Source organism: Typha latifolia, chromosome 2 (assembly GCF_019914945.1).
Source record: "Typha latifolia isolate L0001 chromosome 2, TyphaL0001v2, whole genome shotgun sequence".
Classification (NCBI taxonomy): domain Eukaryota; kingdom Viridiplantae; phylum Streptophyta; class Magnoliopsida; order Poales; family Typhaceae; genus Typha; species Typha latifolia.
In genome coordinates, this window is record NC_133087.1 from 12,169,792 (window position 1) to 12,192,787 (window position 22,996).

At 37.6% G+C, this 22,996-nt stretch overlaps 1 protein-coding gene across 3 annotated transcripts; it reads right to left on the minus strand.

Moving 5' to 3' along the window:
* Positions 1-16,677: 16,677 nt before the first annotated feature.
* On the minus strand, positions 16,678-19,221 carry LOC140781489 (uncharacterized). 3 transcript variants are annotated; one of them, XM_073127474.1, is made up of 4 exons: positions 19,002-19,221; positions 18,819-18,920; positions 18,667-18,742; positions 16,678-17,906 (listed from the first exon to the last, which is right to left on the minus strand). In XM_073127474.1, exons 2-4 carry the CDS (start codon positions 18,855-18,857, stop codon positions 16,876-16,878), a joined length of 1,146 nt encoding a protein of 381 aa, XP_072983575.1. In that variant the 5' UTR covers positions 18,858-18,920; positions 19,002-19,221; the 3' UTR covers positions 16,678-16,875. The 3 variants fall into 3 exon arrangements, with proteins under 3 accessions (XP_072983575.1, XP_072983576.1, XP_072983573.1); XM_073127475.1 differs by having other exon boundaries at positions 18,995-19,128; XM_073127472.1 differs by having other exon boundaries at positions 18,819-19,173.
* Positions 19,222-22,996: the final 3,775 nt, after the last annotated feature.

The window sequence follows — 22,996 nt, forward strand, 5'->3', positions numbered from 1 at the left end:
GGTGCCCGAAGAAACTCCTAAAGAAATAGAGATGAGTTTCTAATCTTCTATGATTGCTCTTTCCTCATTCATCTTCTTCAATCTCGTGCTAACCATCGGTCGAGGAACACAGACTTTAATACCAATGTTATGAGCTAGCTCTAGAATGATTTGGACATAATAAAATTATAATATTTATTCTATGAGGAAGCAGTGAAAGTCACATATATAATGGCTTTCGTTTTACGTGATTTCGAGGTCGGAATGGAAAGATAAAATTAAAACAGTGGAGAATGGTTAGAATTAGACAGATTGGTAATTATTCGACATCGTAGTGGTCATCGAAGGATAGCAGATGGCCAAGGATAATGGTGGACGACCAAAAGGTAGGGTGGTTCATGGAGGCGATGGTGACTAATTAAGTTAGAATTAGGGTTCTAAGTTAGATCTACTCCTACTCTCCTAGATTATCTTACTCTTACTCCTAAGATAGTCTAAGGCTAAAACATAATTTTTAATTCTTCATTGGATGTTTGGATGATTAAATAAAGAAACTCAGCCCCTTTATATATAGAAATTGAGTATAATGAGTCCTACTCGGGCTAGCTTTAAAGGCTTATTCGACTTAGTTTGTATAATGCTATAGAACTCTTGCACTACCTCAATGTATGTCGTCCCTGACATGTTGCATATACTCATCCAATAATGTTCACTAAACATCCTATCTCACAAATAATAGGCCTTGACCCAAAAACTATAACAGTGGAAGTGGCAAACTTCTATAAGGAATAAGATGGGGATGATGTTACGATCCAACCACATGGGTTAAGTCGAGTCAAGTCGAGTTGAATCAAGTTAGTTAGTTAGTTTTATCTTATTATTTTGAATTTTAAATAAATAAAATAATCCGTATGTGGATCCGATCCACTAAAGATTTTTACTCCTATAAATAAGAGTGGATATGTGTTGATAATTATCATTGAAGGAATCTGAGTTTAGCCAAGTTAATATTTTTGTCCTTAACTTTTACCATAGTCGTTAGATCGCATTTATTTTTCTAAGAGTATATTATAGCCGTAAACGCATTCCGATCTTTCAAATTCTAGCTATCTTCCTCCACCAGCAGCCAACTCTACCTTACGGTCGTCCATCACCACCCTTTCGGCATGCTAGAAACCAGATATATTAGAACCCTAACTTCTGAGGTTGCATCTAAATAAATTTTCATAATTTTCTTACGTCCTAATCAGTCCAGATCTAGTTTGTAATAGAGAAAAATAAGTTTCTTAGCCTCTTTGATGTGACTCCCTTTCGGCATGCTAGAAAGTGACAACATCCAAGCAAAATCTCAATATAAAATGGCAAAGATATTCAAAGAAAAACTCATGCCAAAAAGATCCAAAAAATAAAATTTATCTTTGAAATAGCCATGAACGCCCATATGAAATCATGATCTCACTTCAAATTAATAAATATATCATGCTTAATGCCACAAATGATTGCGAAATGGAAACTCTAACCTGATTAAAACTCGAAATCCCATCAAAACTAGCCAACATCAATATATTATTGTTTAAGAAAAAAAAGGAAATATACTCAAATCATACCTTGTAAGAGATGATGGAAACTCGAAGTTTGATGCACAAAATTGCTAAATCTGAAGGAGAAATTAAGTTTCTGAAGTGCTAGAATGAAGTATGTAAAGAAAATCATGTGATTGAAGGTGGTTTTAGAGAGTGGAGAATGTGAGATGGTGGGTTTGAAGGTGAGGAAGGTGATGGGTTTTAGGATTCGGACACCATATTAAAAGAAAACCTGAGCAGTTTGAATGCAAAAGTCTGGCCATTCGAAAGCAACATTTTTTTTATTTTTTAAAAAAGCACAAATTATCCTAACTTTTTTGTAAATGCATCGCTAAAAATTCAGAAATAATTTCAAGATAAAAATATATCAATCAATAGAAAAAAAAAGTGTATCTAGATCAACAAGTTATCAAATGCATATTAAAATCATAAGCTAATTTATCACTCAAAAATAGAACAATTAACTTGGTTGAAAATGACTAAAAGCATATACAAATTGAGCATATACCCATAAAGAGCAAAGAATTTGACTTAATTAATGTTCAAAGTGAGCAAATTATACTTAACAGTGAGTTATCTAAGTACAGAAGAATATATACAAAGTCACTAAACTTAAATTAACATAAATCGTAAGAATGAAATTACTAGCAAACATATAATATACTACAAGATCACGTGATTGATATCAACACTCATATTCAAGAAAGTTATAGAAGTGCATCAATTTTTATTTTTCAATTTATTTTGTTTTCATATGACTCTAAACACAATTAAAAAATAAAAATCCAAAACACTCGAAATACTCCAAAGGCTCAAACGGACATAACTAAAAATCAAATCAAAACAAAAACAAGACCAAAAATCCTAAAACTACGAAAATTAGTGAAAATAATTAGTCTAAAGCACAAATTCCAATGGATGTCCTAAGATATTCAAAATTTTGAATATCCAAAAAACTTTGTAGCAAGTTGCCAAACTATTTCTCAGTCTCAATATATTCTAGTGTAATTATTTTGTTTTCAACTAATTCACGTATGAAATAAGCTCATAATATCAATGTGTTTTGTACGTGAGTGTTGAACTAGAATTTTTGAAATATTCTTAGCACTTATGTTGTCACAATATAAAGTCATGGTGTCCTAATCAAGTTTACAGACTCTGTAATCTATTTCATCTATAGTAATTGTGCATGATACTTGTCTGCTACAATGTACTCTATCTCTATAGTAGATAAAGAAATGAAATTCTATTTTTACCTATGTCAAGTAGTAAGACTGTTCCCAACATAAAAGTATTCACCTAAATTATATTTTTTATCATCATAAGAATTGTCTAATCTAAATCTGTATAACCCGATATGATAACCCTCGTGTCAAAAGTAAACTAGATGCCTAAATCAGTTGTCCCACTGACATATTTTATGATACGTTTCACGGTTAAAAAATGTGATTCCTTAGGTTCAGACTGAAACGTAGCACACACCTCAACGTTGAAGGTAATATCTAGTATACTAGTAGTTAAATACAATCAGTTATTAATCATTCTACAATAAAGTATTTGATCAATATTTTTTGGGTTAAATACATTTTACCCCCGTGTACTTATACCTAAAATCAATTTACCCTCTTGTAATTCAAAAAGTCTCAAACCAATCCTTATACTTATGACTAAAGTGAGACTATTAGTTTCTCTATTAAATTTTTTTTTTACCAAGTATCATGGCTATTTTGGTAATTTGCTGCTATATCAAAATCTGTATATCTTCTCTAACAAACACGACAGGGGTATTTTGGTTATTTTGGCATTATTTAGTTAAGTTTAACGAAAAAACTAATTGTTTCACTTTCGTCATAAGTATAAGGACTGGTTTGAAACTTTTTGAAGTATAGGAGAGCAAAGTGATTTTGAGCATAAATACAAGAGAGTAAAATGAATTTAACCTATATTTTCTTTTTTAGAATTGTCCTTTCCTAATTTGGAACTTGTGCTCATAGGAGTCCAAGCATATTTTGCGTCTTCTAGACCAAATTTAGTCACTAGATTCTTAGCATATTTAGATTGAGCGATAAATCTCTCTATCTAAGTAATTTGAAGTTCTAAAAAAATTTCAACTCACTCATCATGCTCATCTCAAAATGACTATGCATGAGTGTAGTAAACTCCCTAGCCAAATTCAAACTAGTTGCCCTAAAGATAATATCATCGACATAAATTTGTGCCAAAACAAAACTCTTACATTCATTTTTAACGAATAGTATCTTATCCACTCCCACTCGAGTGAAACATAAATCTACTAGAAAAGTGGTCAATTTCTCATACCAAGCTAATAAGGACTGGAGTCGATCGGACCGCACCAAGGGAAATAGCCACTGATCGGCAAGAGCTGCTACAGGAGTTCAAGGATCTCTTCGAGGAACCTCAAGGACTGCCACCGACTCGTCGGCACGACCATCGCATCCAGATCATTCCAAGGGCTGAACCAGCAAATGTCCGACCTTATCGATATCTGCATGTCCAAAAGGAAGAGATCAGCAAATTGGTGGTGGAAATGCTCGCGCAAGGGATTATTCAACCGAGTAGAAGTGCCTACTCGTCGTCGGTGCTGCTGGTTCGGAAGAAAGACGGGAGTTGACGATTTTGCATCAACTACCGAGCCTTGAATGCGATTACAGTCAAAGACCGGTATCCAATACCAGTGATTGAGGAGTTGTTGGATGAACTCACAGGGTCGGCTTACTTTAGCAAGCAAGATCAAGAATATGGTGGACTGGCCGATTCCTACTAATAAGCGGGAATTTAGGGGATTCCTTGGGTTGATAGGGTACTATCGGCGATTCATTGCCAACTATGGCAAAATTGCTGCTCCACTGACCTCCTTACTCAGAAAAGGTGGGTTTCAATGGACGGGCAAGGCGACGGAGGCCTTCAAAGCCTTCAAAACAGCTATGTCTACTACTCCAGTTCTAGCACTACCAGATTTCAGCAAGCCCCTTGTGGTGGAATGCGACGCGTTGGGTGAGGGCATTGGACCAGTTTTGATGCAAGAGGGCAGACCCATGGCATATATGAGCAAGGTATTGTCAAACCAATCGCGACAACTATCCACCTATGAGCGCAAAATGCTAGCGATTCTACACACCGTCACCAAATGGCGACCCTACTTGATCGGCCAACGGTTTACTATCCGCACGGACCAGCATAGCTTACCCTACTTCATGGAGAAATGTGTGCACACCCCAGCCCAACAACGGTGGGTCACGAAACTCCTTGGGTATGACTACGAATTTGTCTACAAGAAGGGGATCGAGAATCGAGCGGCCGATGCCCTTTCGCGCCAACCGGACACAAGTGAGCTCGCCTCTTTTTCAACACCAACCTTTCCTCTAATTTCAGAAATGTGGGGAACCAATGCAGAAGATCAAATCATGGAGGAGCTAGAGTCAGATATCATGGATCGCTTCCCATATTTCAAACCTTGAGGACAAGGTTGCGGAAGCGTGGCGGATTGATACAATTCGGACTTCACTGGTGTCATCTCAAGCATCACTTTAGGGGTGTCTTTATTTCTTATTTTAATTAACTTTTAAGAAAATAAGTTTTTTTGTAAGTCGTGCTCGATCGTGGGTGGAGTGCGTTCGAACGTGGTTGTGAACGCCTGCATCACGTCTAGAAATTGTGCGTTCGAACGTTGCGTTCACAAATCTAGAGAAGTGAGAAATAGGTGTGTTCGATCGCGCGTTCATACGCCTGCATCGCGTTCGCAAATCCAGAGAATAGCGAACTAGGTGCGTTCGAACGCGGTCGGCGATAATGTACTGTTTAGAGTTAATTTTGAATTGTTTAGTTAGCCTCTAAAGGATGTGGATGGCAACCATAGAGTCATTATTGAAGAATTGAGTTTTGCCTTGCCTCCTTCGTCTTCTTCGCTCTCGTTCTCTCGATCTCCAACGACGCCACTTCTAACCTCCCTCGACCGGCCAATCACCCTATTCCCTTAGGGGTGGCCCTCTCCTCCCCCTTCTTCCAATCTATCCAATATTTGCCCTAACCCTTCCATCAATCTAACTCTTCCACCACCACTTTTCACCGGTGCCACCCTATTAACGTCAGTCCACCCTCAACCACCATCATCTAGGATCTCGTGCCTCCATCCACGGATCCTGATTAGATCCCTTGATATTTGTCCACTAATCGGATGATATCTTAAGATCCCCACATCTGATTCGCCTGAAATTAGATTCTTTGAAAAGTTCCTTTCTAGGGCTACAATATATCAAAATCTCAGGTTGATCCGACGGTGACATATTTCAGGATCTATTTACAAATTTCTGTGCCAAATCTTAGTCTAGATCTGAAAATCGGAAGAGATCGAAGCTTAGCCTAAAGGGGAGATCGTATCAGAATTCTGAGGGTTCAACAACAGTGGCTGTGAGTACTAGACTGTGACCACCTTTGAGACCTTTCGATGTTAGAGGTGGCACAAGACCCCCTCGTTCGAACTCTCACACCTGCCCAGGTGGAGGAGCAAAGAGCGAAGGGCCTTTGCTTTTGATGTGATGAGCGTTTCACCCCTAGTCATTGGTGTTCCAAACCGATCGGGATGTGTGATGCTCATCGATGGTCTCAAGAATGATGATGAGGTTATTGATGATGGAGAGTGTCTAGAGGAGGTCCATGAGGAGGCCATTGAGGTGGGTGCGGAGGAAGATATCTAAGATGAAATATCGATGCAAGCATATTCAGGTACTTCCGCGCCGAGGACGTTACGAGTAGATGGACTCATTAGAAAGCATTGTGTGCACATCCTCATTGATTTGAGGAGTACACACAACTTTCTAGATGAGAGGTTAGTGAGGAGATTGGATTTGAATGCTGAACCGACCAAGGGATTTGATATTGCTATTGGAGACGGCACGAAGCTTAAGGCGGAGAGCTTGTGTCACCGGGTCGGTATACAGGTGCAAGGACACGACATCATTGTGGACTTGTATCCATTGGCGCTGCGAGGAGCGAACATTGTCCTTAGTACTCAGTGGTTATAGAGTTTGGGACCCGTCACATTTGATTTTCGAAGCATTTGGTTGAAATTTAAACAAGAAAACAAAGATGTGCAGGTTGATGGTATTCGGTCTTCGCCGATTCCTGCGATGTAGCCTATGGTGGGGCTGTCTTGTGCATATGATTTGGCCTATTTGCTTCAATTAGGACCAGCAGAAGATGAGCCTCAAATGAGTTTAGGTACTACCATTGAATTATCTAATTTATTAGTTAACTTTTCTGGACTGTTTAAGGAGCCACAGTAGTTGCCACCGAGGCGAACGACGGATCATCGCGTAGAGTTGTACCCAGAGCTTCACCGGTAAATGTGAGGCCATATCGGTATCCACATGTGCAAAAGGAAGTTATTTCTAAGATGGTAGTTGAGATATTGGAGCAAAGCCTCATTTAACCAAGTCATAGCTCATACTCATCCCCCGTGCTATTGGTGCAAAAAAAGGACGGGACATAGCATTTTTGTGTCGACTATCGGGCACTAAACGCTATTACCATCAAGGACCGGTATCCCATTCTAGTTATCGAGGAGTTCTTGGATGAGCTTGCAGGGGCTACTATATTTAGTAAGCTTGATTTGAGAGCTGGGTATCATCAAACTAGAGTTCACCCAGCGGATGTGCACAAAATTGCATTTTGGACTCCAGACGGGCATTACGAGTTCCGAGTGATGCCTTTGGGTCTCACCAATGCTCCAGCTACCTTTCAAGGCCTCATGAATGATATATTTAGGCCTCAATTGCGAAAGTATGTCTAAGTATTTTTTAATGATATTTTGCTGTATAGTAGGATTGAATTGGAGCATTTGCGGTATTTGGAGGATGTGCTGAATTTGTTGAAGCAAAACCAATTGAAGATCAAGAAGTTCAAGTGCCCATGGAGAGTACCACAAGTGGAGTATTTAGGCTACATCAATTTAACGGATGGTGTAGCGGCGGATCCTCAAAAGGTTGCATGCATGACCGCTTGGCCTATTCCTACTACTACCACTAGATTAAGAGGATTTTTGGGGCTGACCGAATATTATCGCCGCTTCATCGCTGGATTACTTCAACCTTTACCTATACCAGACCGTGTTTGGGAAGACATTTCTATAGATTTCATAGAGAGTCTTCCGCTGGTACGTGATTATTCCGTTATCTTTGTGGTGGTTGACAGATTGAGCAAGTATGCGCACTTTTTGGCATTGCCACAACCGTTTTCAGCCAAGTCGATGGCTGAAATTTTTGTGAGAGATGTTGCTCAGTTACATGGCATTGATAATGATCGTGTATTTATGAGTGACTTTTGGATAAAGTTTTTCAAATTGTAAGGGACTCAATTGAACTTCAGTTTGACCTACCATCCACAGACGGATGGCCAAATCGAGGTGGTCAATCAAGGCATTGAGCAATACTTGAGGTGCTTTGTTGGGGAGATGCCAAACGATAGTTGGAGTAATTACCGTAGGCAGAGTGGTCTTATAACAATGCCTACCATAGCAGCATTGGCATGACTCCATTTGAGGTGGTGTATGGACGCATGGCTCCGACATTACGTGCTTATGATCCAGTCGCATATGCAAATCGGACGAAGATGAACTTAGCCTTGATAGATAGAGATGCCATATTGGGGAGGTTATGTGCTCATCTTAAACTTGCTCAAAACTGCATGAAGCAAGTTTATGCTCGTAGCCATAGGGAGCAGGAGTTCGACATCGGCAGTTGGGTGTTTGTGAGGGTACAGCCATATCGATAAGTGACCTTACGTCCAATGCATAACCAAAAGTTAGCTCATCACTACTTTGGTCTGTTTTAGGTGTTAGAGCATATTGGTCCAGTTGCATATCATTTAGAGCTGCTGGAGGGGTCAAGAGTGCATCCTATCTTCCATGTTTCATTGCCGAGGGAGCGGATTAGAGATAATGAGGTTATTGGATCAGTTCTACTAGAGCTATTGGAGGAGATAGAGATCGTAGAGCCAGTTCGTGTACTTGTTAGGCACCAACAATGACATGGTACTAGATTGGAGATAGAGATTTTAGTTGAGTGGCTTAGTAACCATCCGATGAGGGGACATGGGAGTTGGAGATTGACATTTTGGAGAGTTTCCCTGACTTTTCACTTTGAGAGTAAGGTGGGAGAAGCATGATGAGCTAATACGTTTAGTTAGGATCTTTTCTTACTACATTAGTTGTTTATTTTTATTAAAATAAAATTCCTATAAGTCGCGTTCGAACGCAGGTGGGGTCGCATTCGAACACCCTTGCGAACGCCTGCATCAGGTTCGCAAATATAGAGAACGTCTTTTGTGCATTTGAATGCGGTCAGGTGTATTCGAACGCGATCGGCGGGAATCTTCTAGAATTAGGGTTATTTTTTATTTTAGGACTTCTTGACTAGCCTCTATATATATGTGGATGGCAGCCAAATTCAGAATGCTATTGGAATATTGATTTCTTGCCTCTCTATTATCTATCTATCCTAATCTCCATCCTCCCTCTTCACCATCCTTCCACCTCTACCGTTGGCAAGGTTTCTCCTAACTTCTAATATTCCTCATCTGTCGGGTCATCCCTCTTCTTTGGGATCTCGACCACTTTGTTCTTTTCGTTTATAGCCCTTAATCATATCCACCATCCACATCCATCTCCATACCCATCCATAACCCTAACATCCACTCCACCCGTTACCACCACCATCACCCATGTTATTCTGTGTTTTCATCCTAGTTTCAGTTCGAATCTACGAAGGGCATAAATATGAAAGTTGTAGATAAGGAAGTTACGAATCGAATTCACTTAGTTTTATAATTTTCTAACTACTGGAGAATATTTGATAAATATTTTCTCACGGTTGCATGGATTATTTTCTGTAATAAATTCAGATCTTAAGGGAATTATTCCGTAGCCGATCTTTTGGTACAAGAGCCTATCAAATTGGTATTAGAGCCTAACAATATGGTATTAGAGCCTATCAGATGGTTCAATTTAACTCTCATTGATTATTCAAAAACTCATTCATCACTTTTTTTCTCTTCCACTCTATCATCGTTAATGCTCATAGTAGTTTTAGTATCTTCTTTCTCCTTGTCTTCATCTGATATACCTATAGGAACAAAGATATAAGAGATTTTAAAATTTTCATCAATATTGTTATTCACTACAATATTTGCAGATTCCATAATAGTAGATGTATCAGATTAAAACATTCTATATGCTCTATTATTTTCAAAATTCCCTAAAAAGATGCCATTGCAGCACTTGGAATCAAATTTAATCATGTGTTCACGATCATGCAAAATATAACATTTACTTTTAAACACTCAAAAATATTTGACATTTGGTTTCTTACATTTCCACAATTTATTTTTTTAGTACCTAGTCTAAAATAGACATAATTGGTCACATGAATAACAATATAGACATAATTTACTGCTTTCACCCAAAAACTTTTAGGAGATTTTTTTGCATGATGCATCATTATCGTCATTTCCTGCATAACTCTATTCTTTGTCTCCACAATGTCATTTTGCTATGGAGTTATGGGTATAAAAAATTCATGCTTAATATCAAGAGTCACAAAACAACATAGTATATTTATTTTCAAACTCTCTACATCGAATCCTAACAACAGTATTAAATTTTTTTATTTTACAATCTCAAGGATAAAGATTTGGAAACCCCAAAAGTACTAGATTTTTATCTTGAAACTTATTAAAATCTAGAGAAGTCAACAAGCATCAAAGTATGTACTGTTTTCTAGCTAGACTTTCAGTTTTAGCATATCTCATAAGATTTATATGAACTAACTAAAGCACATGATGAGTAGTAGCAGCATTGACATTTTTGTGTGATATTCTTATATGTTTTCTCAATTTGACATGGACCACACACATTCTTTAGTTTCTCCTTGATCTTAGGCATATAGAGCACCTCATGTTTTGACAGATTGTATAATTTTTTATGATTCACATGTCCAAGCCATTGGTGCTATAGATATATAATTTTTGAAGTAGCATTTTATATTTTAATTCATTTTTAGTGCCAACGATGTAGCAATTCTTAGAAGTCATAAATCTACAACATATAATATTACCTTTATAATTTAGGATAAGACAATCATTTTTGAAAAAATTTATCTCAAAGTTTTCATCACATTATTGACTGGTACTCAAGAGATTTACTTTCAAATCTTCAACATAAGAAACATTTTCCAGAATAGGCACACCGAGAAAACTTACAATTCATTTTTCAATTACCTTGATTGAATTTTTATCACCAAAGGTTACAATTTCCCCTTCATAATCTTTGAGTTTAGAAAACATGGACTTGTCACTTGACATATGTCTTAAATAATCACTATCTAAATACCATATATTTGAATTCAGGGCTTTTAAAGTAGTATGTACAACATAGCATTTAAGATCACTTTTTTTAACCAAGATAGATTTAGTTTTTACACCATCAATGAATGCATTCCTAGTTTTTGCAAAACTCTAAAATGAGGTCTAATACGTCTTAGAATGCCACAGTGGTAATCTTCTTCTTCTTACCTTATTTTGAGGGCTGTGATTAGAATTTACTTTTTTACCCTTTGAACACACACCATGATGTTAGTTTGGATTTGACTTAGAAAAGTTCATCCATGTTTCCTTTGGTCCTTCAAACATTGACTTCACGTTCTCTCCATTTTGAAAACCAGTAGGCACAAAAATAATATTCTTATTACTTGTATTACCGGTATAATGAGGTCCATACATAATATCCTTACCGGAGATTTGAGCCTTAATTATCTTTGAGAAATGTCACTTCCTTTAACAAGTGCTCTTGTTCAATCTCCACAATCTTTGACTTCTCCTTAAGTTCTTCAAGTTGTTGCATAAGACTTTTGATGCAATTAAGCTCTTTATTGTACTTGTCCTTGTATTGAGTTCTTTCAATTTCAACCGTCTTGATCTTTGTAAGAAGTCTTACATTGTTCTTCTTCAATTTTGAAGGACTATTAGGTATAGTTTATTATTCGTTTTTATATCTTCGAGTCTTTTTTATCTTGGGGTGGTAACAATTCATATTCATCTGTACTTTCAGAATCAAAAGATGGGCATTCCTATCCACTATGACCAAAATTAGAATATTCATAAAATCATATTTTTACCCTCTTAATTCTTAGTTTTCTATTTTGAAGAATTATTTCCCAACCTAGAATTTGAACTCATATAATTTTTCTATTTTTTTTTAAGTTTTTATTCTTCTTAAACTTCTCATTAATAAACTTGTTAGGCTTCTTGAAAAATTTGGTGAACTTTTTCACAAACATAGTCATAGTCTCATAATCTATTTCGCTTTCTCATCAAACCCATTTAGGTCATCTCTAATAGCAGCTAAAGCTATCTAAAGCCATACATTTAGACTTCTCAAGTTTAGAGAGAGTGGATTAAATAGTTTGTAGATTCCCTACAAATTACTCAACCTTTATAGTATCAATAATTTTACTTTATTCTGTAGCAGTGACTTTGACTTGAAACCTTGCAAGTAGAGACCTAAAGATTTTGTGCACTATTCTATATTTTGGAATCCTCTCTCGTATGTTGAAACTAGTGTTCACTATGTCATTGAGTTTGCATAAAGCTTATCAAATGTTTCATTCTCTTCCATACGAAGAGTCTTAAAATTGGTAGTCAACCTTTATAGCTTCGAGAGCTTAACATTAGTAGTATCCTCATGTGTGATTTCTATGATAGCTCAAGAATCTCTAGTAAATTCAAATGTAGATATTCATCAGAATTTATCTAATGAAACACAACTAAAAATAGCATTTATAACTTTGCTATTTAGCCAGCTTTCTAATAGTCTAATTTCTCCAAATACTCAACAGTTTTTCAAAAAACTCGTTGTCTATTAAGTGCATAGGTGCACTCCAACTATTAACTATAATAAGACAAACACGTTCATCTATTAACTTCATGAAATCTCTCATCTTAGCTTTCCACTAACCATAATTCGCTCAATCAAGAATTGTAGGTCTAATCAAGGATTGTCCATCTCTTTGAAAACACATACCTAACAGATCTTTCTCTAACTTAAGAGAGCTTGTTCTGATGGCAAATGAGAAAATATAGATACGTGTATATTTAAGGTTTAATGACACTTTGCCCCCCTATACTTTGAGTCATGTATCACTTTGCCCCATGTGCTATAAAAGTATACAAATAATCCGTTAGATTTTTGAAATGCTACAACTAAACACATTTGTTAGCCTATAGTGAGCTATAACTCATACGCCAAGCATGTTTATACTATATTATTTTTAGATAGACTAAATTACCCTCATGAAGGCTAAAAGAATAATTTTTGAGCAATTTTGCCCTTATCTCCTTTCTTATGCTTCCCCTCTTTTTTCCCATATCATTTTCTCCCCAAGAATTTTTCAGTTAAATCTGCACCTCTAAGTTTATCTCTTTGTTATATACAAAAAGATAATACTTCATCAAATTAGGCTTCCTACAACCCAAGGAGCAAAACAAAAATATGCAAACATGATATCTACCATCTATAAATGACTCTCAAAGTTACCATTACATGTTATAGAAGCTAGATAAGCAATAAGAAAGGAAGTTGCTACTGTGAAGTAATTCCAAGCCATCTCTTTCTCAAACATTTTCAGTTAGATCTTCATAAGAAATAATAGAATAAAGGAATTGAGAATGAGATTATCCCATTTCTAATCAGAGCAAAGACTCCTCTATTTCCTTGTCAACATGAGAACAACACCTAGCCTATATGCCACAAACTTTAGTTCACCTCTTATACTTTGCCGAAACTGATGAATGCAAATGGATTCTTCGATGCTTGAGTAACTTGGCATCTTTGGGAGAGAAGAGTTCAAGAGAAATTCTATATGGGGATGGGAGTGGCGGATTAAAGAGGAAGAAGAGGGGAAGAAGAAAGAAGAAGAGAAGATGTGATGAGAAGGGAAGAAGAGAAGAAGATGGGATGAGAAAGGAAGAAGATAGGTTTCTCTCATTCTCTCTTCTCTCAACTAACGATGTGGGTTAGTGGTAGGTAAGGGTAGATAGGTAAATTTATATTTTCAGCTAATAAATCCTAAAAATTTCCTCCAACTACAAAGGGATAGAAACGTAATTTTAGAACTTCTGTTAACGACGTCTAAGGGGTTGCAACATTTTAAAATTCTAAAAGAGTATTTTTATGCTTTTATAGTATAAGCGGGCAAAATATAATTAAGCCTATATTTAAACCCTAGGTATGATTCCTAACCATTTGCTTAAGTAAATAAAATATGGATAAATAATCAATAAATCAAGCAAAGATGAACACTAAGATTTTTACGTGAAAAAACTCACAAACAGATAAAAAAAAATCACATATTCAAATTCAGATCAAACAAATCACTAATAAATCGTAACGGTTTACAAGCCTAACTTATAGATAATCCATCAATCCCCATGACTTTATCTGACACAATCTTGATTGCTAGACCCCACGATTCAATGATTCTCATGATTGATTTTCAATCTCGGTAACCCTCAAGATTGATCTTTTGTCTTAGTAACTCTTAAAGCGAATACTTTCATGTGTAGAAGATGTTCAAAAGTTCTATCAGTGAAAAATATTGTTTCTTAAAGAAAGCTTCTTCTTAAACTAATAATTGACGACCTCTAGGGTTAAAGGATCCTAACCCTTATATACCTTATGAAGATAAGACCAAATCCTTGTCAAATCAAGTCTCACGGATTCCTAGATTTTTTTTAAAATTCTCGACCCCATTCGAATGACCTAACTTGAGTCTTTATCTTTGAACAACTTTGAACGATAGTTAGGATGCATTCAAACGGCCAAAACTATGTCTATGTAAATTCAAACGACTTCGAATCACAGCTAAAGTATATTCAAACGACCAAAATTGTGCCTCTTTGACTTTGAACGTCTTCTAGGGCACGTTTGAATGCACTTCGAATGTCACGACTTATTTACTTCAAAGTTTGAAAATCTTCAAACCAATCTTACCAACACTTGTATATATATTTATATGTGTGTATAAAAATACTTAGAATATTTTGTACACATTTATCACACTTAAAAACCTAAGAGTAATTAATGTTGCTCTTATATTTAAATGATATTATTTTAGGTGGCATTTGGTTCATGCATAAGATACATTTATTCATGAATTATGATTCTATTAAATATATTCTACAACAAAACACTTACATATATATATTTTGATCAGACTTTGTATAAGGTAAGTCATGTAATAAATTATATATAAAATATTATCACAATTAGAGGGTGTAATAATATTATGCATATTTTCTAAGCAAGATTTCTATTACAATCATACTTATTCATACTTAGTAACTAAATATAAATTCTTGCATAAACTTATTCAAATAATTATAATGTTTTACAATTAAATAATAAAATATAAATAAATTTATAAATATACTTAATTTATATTTAAGATGTGTATATAAAGTTATTATTAAAAAACTTTATGCACTAATCAAACAAAATCTTAATGTACGAGACTCGCACAGGATAGGGAACAAGACGTATGCAGCTTTACATATCAGAGCCACATTCATCCAGGGGAAGCCATGGCCCCCAATAGCTATAATTATCTTCTCTTTTTTAAACTTAGAGCCTCTATTTATTAGAATTATACTTTATAACTTGAGACGGGCCCTACTAGTAATAAGTTGTGGCTCAGTCAGCCTTAGCCTTATTCGTTATCCCCATTTCTGGCATGTTATCAAGTCTTACTATCATACTGAGTGTTGCCATTAATCCCTTGTAAGATTATGCTGGTATTAATTACGGAAGAAAAAGGAATAAAAAGATTATGCTGGTATTAATTACGGAAGAAAAAAGATTAAAAAGATTATGCTGTTAGTTTGATTTTAGTAAATCTACTGCTGCCTACTTATGGGTAACTTTGGTCTGTCCTTTTGAATATTATGAGTTATGACCCACTGGTCAAAGTTCCAGGCTTTTTTCTTTTCTTTTCTTTTCTTTTTTTTTTTTTTTTTTTTTGACCATGTAAAGTTTTCTGTTCATGTACAAGATGTTAGCACAAATCACTCTGTGCTTCATACCTGAGAAATTCAAAAGGCAATGACTCTGTTGCTCCTCCAGCAGTTGCTCTCATTGTCTCATAAACCCCCTTATATTTCTCAGTTCCTCACCCTCTCGCTGTCATCATATTCGCTGTACTAAAAGGCAGGTGAAAAGCATACCCTTAATTAGATCTTTTTGCGTATGGTTTACTGTGCTCATCTTTACATGCTCTCAGCTAACCCTAGCTTTTGTCCACTCTTCCTCTTTTTGTGGGTGTCACATGGATGGTGGGAACTACCATTTGTACCCTTCTTTGGATGGCTTTCAAGTTTCAAGGGGGAGACACTGCTGACATCCCTCCATCTCTCTAACCTGGAACCTTGTTGACTAGAGAAAGAAGAAAATTTTACTCTTAAATGGGACTTCTTAAAAAGGAATGGCATCTTGGTTTGATCATGGCTTCCTAATCCTTGTCCCCTGTAGTTCTTTTCCAGCCACTTTGGGAACTGTGGATCTGCACCATCCCAGTAAGTTGACCATTTTTAGGTAAATAAAGTTGCAGGTGTGCATGTTTGTTGTATCTTTGTTTAGTTATATTTGAAAACATTTTTACGCAAATTAATCTACTCATAAACTCCATTATTTTGGCTCTGCACTCCTCTTTGTCATTTTATTCTAGAACACTTGTCTCGGGAATTGTGCACTCTAAAGAAAATATCCATCCCCTTTACCAAATTCCCAAAAGTAAATAATGTCCATATGTGATATTGCCAGCTACCCACTCGTATGTCATGATTTCCCTTGGATAATTGTGCTGGACAAAGTCAGTCAGTATGGTAGTAATCCAATGTTGACTAGCACTTCTGACCAACTTTTTTCAGGGTTAATTTATCACATTCACCTTTCTAATTCACATGGGGATGGTAATTAGAGCTCATAGAGGTCCACAAGCACGGACACCCAAACCCCTATAAAACCAATACTAGTCAATGAAAACAAAGACAGTGGAAAACACAAGATAAGTATTACATATAAAGATGTTTGATCACTGTTTGGGATAAATATCCAAGATTGCCTCAGTTTCAAACACCACCATAAAGTCAACACACATTCATAGGATCCCCCCCTTAATAAGAATTACCAAACAACAGTTAAAAGGAAAAGGTAGCACTAGCAACAACTCTAAAGAGTCTTTTTATCCTTTTACATCACTACACAACTATTGGTGTTCTCATCACTGAAAAGATGGGCACCATAGTCACCATTCTCTGACTGGTGGTTGTAATAGTAAGGACTTGGGTAGCAGGGGTAGTAACCAGTATAAGGGGTGATCTGAGGGGACCTATTATACATCACCTGAGGTTGCATGTATCTACTGTCATGCATCATCATGTTAGTGCTCAGTCCCCTTATGTTATTCATCATGGATGATGGATGGGTCTGGTACCCATGCATGTTCATCATCATGGGTTGTGGTTGTTGCTGTCCGCCTCCATATCCACCAGCATTTGATGGGAAGCTTGTGCCTGTGTACCCAGGGAAGGCATTTGCTGGAAATCCCCCACCATTGTTCCCTCCATGGCCATGAAGGCCCATCATGCCGTTGATGCCATTCACCCTTTTACCATCCCCTGCACTTTGGTTGCCAACCCCCAAATGTGCCCCATTGGGCATCTTACTGTTAGCTGCAACATTAATGCATTTCTGCTCTGACCCATTAGGATTCTTCATCTGGTTTTGGTTTCCTCCCACCTTCTTCCCAGCTCCTCCATTGTTGCCATTTCCACCAGCATTTCCATTGCCATTGCCATTCCCATTGTTTATTTTCTTAGCATTATTTGCCTGCCTTAGGAGATTCAATTGGTTCATCTTATTGTCGAGAAATCGCAGCTCATCATCTTCTTCTTCATCATCATAATCATCATCAAAGTCTTCCTCATCAGAACTCAATGGAGGAAGCTTGTTGTGCTGGCTTTTGAAGGCTTTGAGACCTTCCATGAGGCCTTGCTTGCCCTGGTCCTTGTTATTCTTGTTGCCATCTTTAATGGGTTGGGCTGGTTGCTTCTGTTGTTTTTGTTGGTTTGGCTTGTGTTGATTTTGGTTGCTGCTCTTCTGAGACCAGAGCTCTGCATGCTTGCCTGATCTGGCCAGCTTCCTGATCAGAGTCTCAGAGTCCACATTTCCAGTGACTTGCACCTTGTGGTGCTCAACATCTAGGCTTACTAAGTAGACGCCTGGATCAAAATAACAAAATTAAAATTTGTAAGAATGACAGATAAACTGAGATGGTAACATCACAAGGATAAGAAGTCAGTGATCAGATTTTTCTGCAATCTGCAAAGTTATGGATACCTTGACCTGATACAAGTTACAACTATAAGACTAGCTAAAATCAGTGGTCAGATTTATCTGCTGTCTCACTGAGTCTTATATATCTTCTGGCCGCAAATCTCAGAGGTGCTCAATGAGTTGAAAGGGAAATGTCCGTAGTTTAGGAAAGTAAGTAAAAAGGTGAAGTTTAGATACAACTTGGGAGGGTAATTCCACAAGAAAAGAAATCAGTGGTCAGATTTGTCTTCTGTCTCACTTACTCCTACACTCTTGGATGAAAATTTCAGTGTGGCCCAAAGCGCTGAAAAAGAAATGGGCATTATTCAGAAAAACAAAGAAGAAAACTATTAATTGGTTGGTTTTAGCCTTTGAAGGAAAAGTTAACCAGAAGGAAGAATGACACAAAGTAAAAAGGGGCTTCACAGGGCAGATGTTCCGCTTTGAAGAAGAGCCCTCAGGACCTTTCTATACAGATTAAGCTGCCAAAAAGCTGTATATAACATGCATGCAACTGAGCAAATTTCTTGCTTCTATGAAGTGCACACTAGCAAAGAGGGAGAAGTAGAAGGGGTTCTAAAAGACACAATTAAAGAGAAGGAAAACCATATCAAGCAAAGTCAATAAGACCCCACAAGAGGAGGAGAAATCAAGCTAGTTAAGTACCTTCGATTCTCTGGAGCAGCTTCTTTACTTTCAATTTGCAACCATCACAGTCTATGTTCACCTTGAGAATGTGGGTCTGCAAAGATACAAGTAGCTCTTTGAAGCTACATCATGAGATGGATGACCAGAGAGAGAGAAAGAGAGAGTGATACCTGGATCTTGAGGAGCTTAAAGTCTTCGTCTTTAGTCATGTCTGGTACTGTTTGCCGTTGCTGTTTGAAGGATCAAAAAGGAACAGGAACAAGTTTATCTCTCTGCACAGAGTAAGAGAGTGAGAGGACTAAGATAGAGATGGTAGTGAGGGAGACTAGAGTTTTATATGGGAGACCTCTCACCGGCATTAAAATCTACCTCCTCTCTGTCCCTCTATAAATCTCTTCCAACCCCCCACATTAGTGTGCTTTCCTCTCTTCTGCTCAAGTAGTAAATATATATGATATACTCACACTCCTTTCTTTCACTGCAGCCAGAATAGTAGAATAAACACCTCTTTATAGAGAGGAGAGTACTTTTGAATCCCAGTAAGAAAAGATACCATATATCCATCCAACGGCCAAAAGGGAAGACTTGGGATGTGAGAGAAGTTAAGAGAGAGAGAGAGAGAGAGAGAGAGAGAGAGAATGGTGGGGGGGACGATGATGTTGACGTTTAATACTGAGGAGAATTTAATAACGGGACAAGGCTAACAGCGACTTGACATGACATCTACCCTTTCCTCTTCTTCTTTGGTGTAGGCATAGGTTTATAGACTCGTACATCTTGCCATTTGCCACACGGTACTTCATCTACCCTTCACTATCTTTGCTTTGAGATGGAAATTTTGTAAAGGCTTTTAAGATCAATAAGAAGTGTTGCTACTCTATTTTGTTGGCACATGAATGCGCGTGCAATGGATTTGTTTCATGGACAATGCTTTCTACTATTTTTCATTTTAGAGAAATGTCAATATATTATGACGTTAGAGACACAATTACAGAGCTTAATATATGAAAATAGATCTAACTGAATATTTCTCAGGATGAAAGTCTCTATAAGAGCCAAAAAAAATATAAAAAATAGCCCAATTAAAAACCTTTTGATGGTTACACTGCTTTAGCATATGCTCAAGCTCTAACCGAAATGAGGACCATGGCAAGAAGGCTAGCACTAGGTGTAAACGTGCTGAGCTGAGCGAGTCAAATTTAGCTCAGGCTCGGCTGAAAATTAATTTTGAGCCTAGTTTGTTGTTCAGGTTTGGCTCAACTCAAATTGAGTCGAGCCCAAGTTTGAGCCAACTCGAGCTTGAGCCTAAGTTCGAGCTTGATTGGAGAAGGCGTCAGCGACGACGACAGCTTACCAAAAGAGGAGGAAGAGGTCGATGGAGGCAGCGGCTACGGCGACTTGCCAAGGGAGTTGGTGGTGGTGGTGGTGACGGCTTGCCAAAGGAGGAAGAGATGGAGGTAACGACTATGGTGAAAAAAACTCTAGACACAAGTATGTATCTAAATACTAGGCAATGATATCACTCGTTCGCTTAAGTAAAAGTCCGTAGAAATATTAAGAACGAAAGCAGAGATGAACGCCAAGATTTTAACGTGGAAAAATCCAAACGGGAAAAAATCACGAATTCAAACTCGGATCAAAACCAATCACTAGAATAGTAGCAGTTATAAGACTGACTCACAAAACAACCCCTCGATCCAAACGACTTTGTTCCTCTCAATCTTGCTCACTAGAACCCACGATTCACTACTTTCTCGTGATTGAATTCCAACCTCAGTAACCCTCAAGATTGATCTTTCGTCTAGATAACCCTTAAGACGAGAGATTAAGTTTTGTAGATAAGTGAAACCTTGTTGGTTGAAGAACCGATGTAACCTCAAGAAGTCTCCTTCAATAATGCTTCTTCAACCTCCCTCAAGATAGGGCATCACAATCCTTATATATGATCTCCAAGATAGAACCAAATCCAAGTTTTATCCGTACTCACGAAAATCCAATTTTATCAAACTTTGTTGGTGCGTTCGAATGCGGCCTAGGTGCGTTCGAACGGGATGACTTGAACTCAGGTGCGTTCGAACGGGTCCGAGTGCGTTCGAACGCGACAACTTGAATTCTTTAGGTTGCGTTCAAATGCGTTTGTGAACGCAGTACCCGCATTTGAACGCGTTTGTAAATATGGCTCTTTGTCTGTGTGAACGCAATACCTGCGTTCGAACGCGGTGTGAACTCGACGGCTTTTACTCCAATAATCTTGCAATTCTTCAAACCAGAGATATTCTAGACTTGTGTAAAGCTCATATACATGAAAAAATACACTTAGAATATTTTGTACACAATTGCCAACAAATAAAAACCTAACAATCTCCCCCTTTGGCAATTTGTGACAAAACACCTAGGTTACAAGATATTACAAAGACTTCAAATTGAGCAATCAACAAGGCTAGAATATTTTGCACATCAATCCCTGCAAATAAACATATACCAATCCAAGATCAAGTGAAAATAATTTGAAATGAATAAACAATCCAAACACAAGTTATCAATGGAGCATAAGTTCAAAAGTACTTAAACATACAAAGTTCACAATTTCTCTAAGCAAAGTTATAAGTAAGATTAGAAAGACAGAAAAACTCTAATAAACTCCCCCTATTGCCATGCTCCCCCTATACACCTAGACACCTAGACACTCTCCCCCTTTTTGCCACAAATACCAAAGACTAGGAACTTGGAGGAAACTGACGCTGAAGAATCGTCAACATAGAGTCAAGGGACAGTCCCCGATGAGCTTGCTCAGCTCGTAAATCATTCACGGCCGAATGCAGATCCTGCACTTGAGTATTAAGCTGACCAAAACGGTTAGAGTACTATGGTAACTCCCCCTCAGAGTGAGATGTGTCACCGTCAGAGCTATCATCAGAACTATCGAGGTGCGAGGAGCGACCAGCGGCGGAAGAGGACGGCTTGAGAGGAGACGACTGGTCGTGAGCTTGACTCCGCTTAAGAGTAATCCGATCCAACGGCTTGTGCAAAGTAAGAGAAGGTTCTAAAGCATCCACACGCACCCCACTCTGAGTGCACAAATTTGTAATAAAGATGTCAAATGGTAACCTCTCACGAGGTGCTTCTTTCTAAACAGCTGTGAGAATTGAATCATAGATCACCGCAGCCAAATCAATAGAAACTCCAGTTAATATTGCATGAAGAAGGAATGCACGATCCAGACTAATACTAGAATGTCGAGTCTTAAGGGTGACGTTGTACATACAAAATAGGTGAAGCATGCGAGCCACTGGTGTTAGCTTCGCATGAGGCATCATGTTTCCCTTCCAACGTTCCCCTTTGATTAGTGCAGTGCCAACATATTCATCGACATCAGGAAGTGGAGCAAACGTGGGGTACTGGAACTCACCATCAGGAAGACGAAGTTCAGCGCAAATAACATCTGAGTCCAAGTATACAGACACCCCACGAACAGTAGAACGAATACAGCGTTCTAAAACTGTGGCATTACAAAAAAATTCTTGAACAACTTCCACATAAGCAGTCCCGCTCATCCGACACACCAATAACCATCCTCGCTCAATAAATATCTGTTCTATCCCCAAAGTAGAAAATCAGAAATGACCACGGGTCGTTCACAGATAACAGGACGGGTGCAAAAATTATGTTTGTATCGCCCTGCAGCCGTTGAAGTAAAAAACTTTGGAGCCGAAGTAGGTGAGGAAGGCGGCCTAGGTTTCTTGGAAACTGTAGCTTTTCTAGGCATTCTTGAGAAAGAAACAAGATGCAAGTTCAATACATGCCCAAAGCAACCAAAAAACAATAGCAAGAAATCCAAAAAAAAATTCAAGAAACCATGAAGGCCCTAAATGAAATCCATCTTTCACTTGAAAACTCTAAGATATCACGTTCAATCACATAAGAAACATCAAGATAGTAACTTTAACGTGATCAAAACTCGAAAACGCACGAAATCAATCCAGATCAAAAGACTTAATTGAATAAAAAAATTGAAAAATTGATGCATGATCATACCTTGAAAAGGTGAAGAAAAACTCAGAAATTCGGCCGAAGGACGCTAGATCCGGAGGAGAACTACCCTCTAAAAGGGTTTGTAGTGAGAAATTTGATAAAAAATACCAAGATCTTGAAGATTTGAGAGGGAGAAAATGAAAGGTTTCTAGGGTTTGAAAGATGGAAGATGAAAATCCTTGGGTTTGGACGCAATATATAAAGAATCCTCGAGTGCGTTCGAACGCACCAGTCTGCGCGTTCGAACACACCAAGTCACGCGTTCGAACTCAAAAATTTGCGTTCGAATGCTCCTCCTTTTTTTTTAAGTAAAAAA